Source organism: Limanda limanda, chromosome 20 (assembly GCF_963576545.1).
Source record: "Limanda limanda chromosome 20, fLimLim1.1, whole genome shotgun sequence".
NCBI classification, from domain to species: Eukaryota; Metazoa; Chordata; class Actinopteri; order Pleuronectiformes; family Pleuronectidae; genus Limanda; species Limanda limanda.
The window spans coordinates 6,958,570-6,963,666 of record NC_083655.1 but is presented as its reverse complement, the minus strand read 5'-3'; the positions used below and the strand labels follow the sequence as shown (position 1 = coordinate 6,963,666).

General features: G+C 46.5%; 1 protein-coding gene across 2 annotated transcripts; it reads left to right on the top strand.

Moving 5' to 3' along the window:
* The first annotated feature begins 263 nt into the window (after nt 1–263).
* On the top strand, nt 264–4,691 carry htr5ab (5-hydroxytryptamine (serotonin) receptor 5A, genome duplicate b). Of its 2 annotated transcripts, none has more exons than XM_061094082.1 (2): nt 264–971; nt 4,359–4,691. In XM_061094082.1, exons 1-2 carry the CDS (start codon nt 264–266, stop codon nt 4,689–4,691), a joined length of 1,041 nt encoding a protein of 346 aa, XP_060950065.1. The 2 variants fall into 2 exon arrangements, with proteins under 2 accessions (XP_060950065.1, XP_060950064.1); XM_061094081.1 differs by having other exon boundaries at nt 264–983.
* The last annotated feature ends 406 nt before the right edge of the window (nt 4,692–5,097 follow it).

The following is a 5,097-nucleotide window of genomic DNA, read 5'->3' as shown; positions in this document are numbered from 1 at the left end:
CTCTGGTGAGCGTCACCGGAACATTTGCACTACACGGTAAAAGCCACTTTTTTTGTGTGAGAACGGCATCGTAACCCCTTATTCATAGAAACATATTTCGTGGAATTACATCAATTTTGTGAATTTGAAAAGGGCTTTTAGACGTTAGAGAGAAAACTGTGTCGTCCTTCTCTCTCCCCTCTTTCTGCAGAATGCATCAACTGTCTGCAGGAAGTGTCTCCACGTGGTCTTGGCCCTCGGCTGCCGGGCGGTGAGCAGCGACCATGACCTACCCCAACACCAGCACACTGACCGCCAACTTCAGCGGCGCCCCGGACCCCTATGACTCCGGGGGAAACATTTACCGGCCCTTCTCCGTCTTCAGTGTGCTCACTCTTACCCTACTGGCCATGCTGGTGGTGGCCACCTTCGTCTGGAACTTGCTGGTGCTGGTGACCATCCTCCGGGTGAGGACCTTCCACCGCGTCCCCCACAACCTGGTGGCCTCCATGGCCATCTCCGACGTGATGGTGGCCGCCCTGGTCATGCCCCTCAGTCTCGTCCACGAGCTGAACGGCCGCCTGTGGAAACTGGGCCGCGTGCTGTGCCAGGTGTGGATCTCCTTCGACGTGCTCTGCTGCACGGCCAGCATCTGGAACGTGACGGCCATCGCCCTGGACCGCTACTGGTCCATCACCCGGCACCTGCAGTACACGCTGAAGACGCGCAAAAAGATCTCCAACGTGATGATCGCGCTCACGTGGCTGCTGTCCTCCATCATCTCCCTGTCGCCGCTCTTCGGCTGGGGGGAGACCTACTCAGAGGGCATGAAGTGCCAGGTGAGCCAGGACCCGTCCTACACCATCTTCTCCACCTTCGGGGCGTTTTACCTTCCTCTGTGTGTGGTGCTGTTTGTTTACTGGAAGATCTACAAGGCGGCCAAGTTTCGGATTGGCTCCCGCAAGACCAACACAATCACACCCATGGCGGAGGTGATTATATTTGTTCTTTTCTGTTAGAGATACAGCTTCTTAAAATAACCCCTCATCCGTGTGAGTCACAATATCATTATCCTCCCCCTCCTCTGTTCAATCGTGCATTTCTCTCATGCTGCAACAGGCTGATGCCCCTGACCCACAAACACTGCCATTCTTCTTTATTTTGGATGATGAGCCATTCAACAGTAATCAGGGAAACTTGAGCATCTGATCTATGAGCATACGGACAAATTATCAAAGCCATCGTGCTCATCAACACCAGTTTGCCAATGTGCGTAGGTTGACGGCTATAAATACACACCTCCAACATCTTTAATGGGCCACTGCACCTCCCTGCCTTTGATAACTCTCTAATCAGCAGACAGCAGATCGAGATCTACTCCTCCAGCATTAAAAAACATTTATTCACCGTGAAGATTGTGTTTGAACCCCACTTTACACTCGCAAATGCAATTCGAGATCCCTCCCAAAACAAATCAATGATAGACATTAGACATCCCCGGAGTAGACATCTCCTTTTACTGCACCTATGAACTGCTTGTTATGAAAACCACACAGAGTCTGCACATTGTGACAATCTGGCAAACATCCACAGAGGAGAGAAGAGGAGGTGTTTCCCAGAAAAGATCTTTTCATTTAAATCCTGCAGGTACTTCTCCCTCAAATCCTCCAGACGCCTCTTAGTCATGGAGGTGTAACATGAGTTGGGAGAACAAGATCAAGAGGGAGCAATTGTCAAGTGAATTAGCGCCGTCTTTTATTGCTTTGGTAGAATAGAATTTGAGCCATTCCGCAGAATTGGGGCCATTTCCAACCCCAGGACATTTTGTGCATAAATATGCATGAAACTTAACTGTGTGCAAAGTGTCCTGCACATTGAATTAATGGCCATTTTATGATGTGTGACTGAAGCAATTCATTAAAACCTACCGAAAATCTGGATTCATCAGTCCCTGCTCCAATGGAGAGTGCAGATATGGTGACACTTAATCATAAGTATAAATTATTTGAACAGATACGATAAAGAAATGGACTAATACACATTTTTAATAGGTGAAAATGTGCGTTATTAGATTCAGATTAAAAAATAAAGTTCAATTTAGAAGAATTACAACAAGCAACCGAACCCCATTCTGCAGAATGACCCTTTATGTCAAGTTTCATTACGCAGGCAATCACTCTTGCCGCCATAGCAATTAATTTGAATATGTGTTTATTGGTAATGTTGCTTTTCCGCGGACATATCAGCAGCTTATGGTCGAACGAAATGTCTCTCATTACCCAGCCAAAGTTTATTCTCATCATTTCCCGGCGTGTGCATTGACGAGTCGAGGCGGCGAGCGCTGCACGGTGTCAGCGGCGATGTGACCGGTGGCGTCAACACCGGAGATAATAAACCTGCTGCACTCATCCATCAACAACACCCACTCAAAGACATTAAGACACGTACACACACACATGCACTCGCCACGCTGGAGAGTTGGAGTTATGAAGCAGGGATTGTTGACCCGGTTGCACAAATAGCATTAGCAAAAAATATACTGTTTCAGAAAATGGTTCATATAACAGGTGGCTGAGGTTTTGTCTACTCTATGTTTCCTGACTAAATTACCTGAACATACGACTTAACGTGTCTCTCGCACTTTTAAAGATTCACTGTGGGATTTAGGAGAATCTGTTGGAAGAAACTGAAGTTATAACATTCATTATTATGTTTTCATAAGTGTATAATCACCTGAAACTTTATAATTGATTTGCCTCAGAACAGAGACAGATCGAACTTGTGCTCCCGAGAGGGCCTGACTCATTTTTACTTTACCTGGCGGCCATGAGGATGAGAAGAGGGCTTGTCAATATGCAAACTCACCTCCGGATGGCTGTGAATCCTAAACATCCAAACATCCACTTTCTGTAAGGCTTATGCATATAGTTATGTAACCGGTAAAAATATATTAATATTAATACACGGTTCTGCGTAAAAGTTTTACAGCATTGATATTAGCTTTGGATAGCCGCGAGCTTGGCAAAAAATTGTCACAGAGCAAAGGTGCCACGACTGTTGACTTTTGCAAGACCATCACCAGAATCACCGAAACAGGAGCAGAAGGAGGCGGTAACCCATTTGATGTCAGAGACTGAGTGTGTAGCACGTTTGTTTGATCACTGATGATGGGTCGGGTCACGGAACATATGTCAACCGCTCCGGCTGGTCGTGGATTTGAGCCCGACCCATATGTCGGATGGCTGAAAAATTGGCAGGTATGAGCCATTCACAGATTTCGGAGTATCTCTGTTGATATGGAAACCTTTATTTCACAAATAAACTATTCAGAAAAGATGTGGATTCATGTTTAGATTTAAAATATGTTTATTCTCTTAAATCCAGCTCTCTATATTTGGAGGTGAGGCTTATGGTTAAACTTTAAAATATCAAACCTCGATTACATTTCGTTGTCATGAGGGTTTGAAAACGACATCTTACAAGTCATTGTATGTATATATATATTGGAATTCTTTTCTCCATTTCTCCATAGAGCTTGAGGTCACTGAAGGTTGCTTCTCAGTTTCTCAGGTCGAAGGTGCATCATAACCTCATCGACCTCCTGTGTGAAGGAGGATTTGCAGTAAAGAGCTTCTTTCAGTGGCTGGACCAGCGAGAGTATTAAGTGTTGAGATGTCATAAACCTCCCATTGAATCTGAAACCTCCTTCCCAACAGCACTGCGCTTTTAACTTCTGGCCTCTGCTGTAAATGGATTCTCTTCATCCATCTCGTCCGCCATGGACCTCGCTGACCCAAAGTGATTCAACTCAAATTTCCATTCAGAGTGAAAAAGTTCTCCCCCCCCCCCATTCCCGATGCTGCTTGTTGTTTAAATATTGAACAAAACGGCTTTAGAGGATCCGTTGTGTGTGCTTCGTTTCTGACACGTTCGGAGCTGTGGAACGTTTAGAAGCTGTTCGGCGGGAGAAGTGACCTCGGCGACTTCGACAGATAAACAAAGCGATTCAGCCCTGAGCTGCGCTAGGCAACAGAAAGTCAGCAGATTAATGTTGACATTCTCCTCTTCCTTCCCCCCCGCTGCACGCCCTGTTTGGGTAATGGCACAAAATGGGTTTCGGGGGAAAATAGCTCAGATTAAGACATGACTCCGACTTTATGCTCAGTTCTCTGTGTGTTTAATCTGTGGATTGTTGAGCCACCTGTCGATTCATACTTCTCCTCCTCAGCCTATATACAGTAATCCATCTCTTCTCAGCATTTCCCCCCCCCCCCAGTAATTGATTTTCTTTGGCCTTTGTTGTCAGTATATTTCCTTTCTCATTCTGACGGACCGTTGAATCGATAGCGTGACTGATCTGTCCTTTCAATCGGCTGCAGGTGAAGGAGGAGACACAGCAGCCCCAGATGGTGTTCACCGTGCGCCACGCCACCGTGACCTTCCAGACGGACGGGGACACGTGGCGCGAGCAGAAGGAGAAGAAGGCGGCGCTGATGGTGGGCATTCTGATCGGCGTGTTTGTGCTGTGCTGGATCCCCTTCTTCATCACCGAGCTCATCGTGCCGCTGTGCTCTTGCGACATCCCGCCCATCTGGAAGAGCATCTTCCTGTGGCTGGGCTACTCCAACTCCTTCTTCAACCCGCTCATATACACCGCCTTCAATAAGAACTACAACAACGCCCTGAGGAACCTCTTCTCCAGGCAGCGCTGAGACACTCCACACTGTTCCTCCGTCCACGGCGAGAAGAACCGGCGATGGAACCACAAACTGTGTCAGACAGTCTTTATAAACGTGTCATTTTTTTTTAAACTTTGGATGTGTTTTGTCTATTACTACACTGATGTTACCTCACAGCTGGACTGGAATGATTGTCTGAGGTGCTGTAGCTACACGGAGGAGATTGAATTTGTTGTGTTGTGATGTGAAGGAGGCATTTACGACGCCATCTACATGTTGTCGGTTCAGGCTTATTAGGGAGAAAGGCATGTTTACTCCCTGGTAAACAGTTTCATCGTCGTATGTGAAGCTGCTGGGAATCATTTCAAAGTAGAGCTAGAAGACAAATTAAAGAAAAACACGGAACAAATCGAACCTCGTGAATAATAAAACCCAAGAA

Bases quoted from the DNA above. Each gene is read 5' to 3' on its own strand.
- htr5ab (XM_061094081.1), top strand. From the start codon at position 264: ATGACCTACCCCAACACCAGCACACTGACCGCCAACTTCAGCGGCGCC. The intron at 984-4,358 runs GTTCTTTTCTGT...AATCGGCTGCAG, and splicing joins TGGCGGAGGTGATTATATTT to GTGAAGGAGGAGACACAGCA.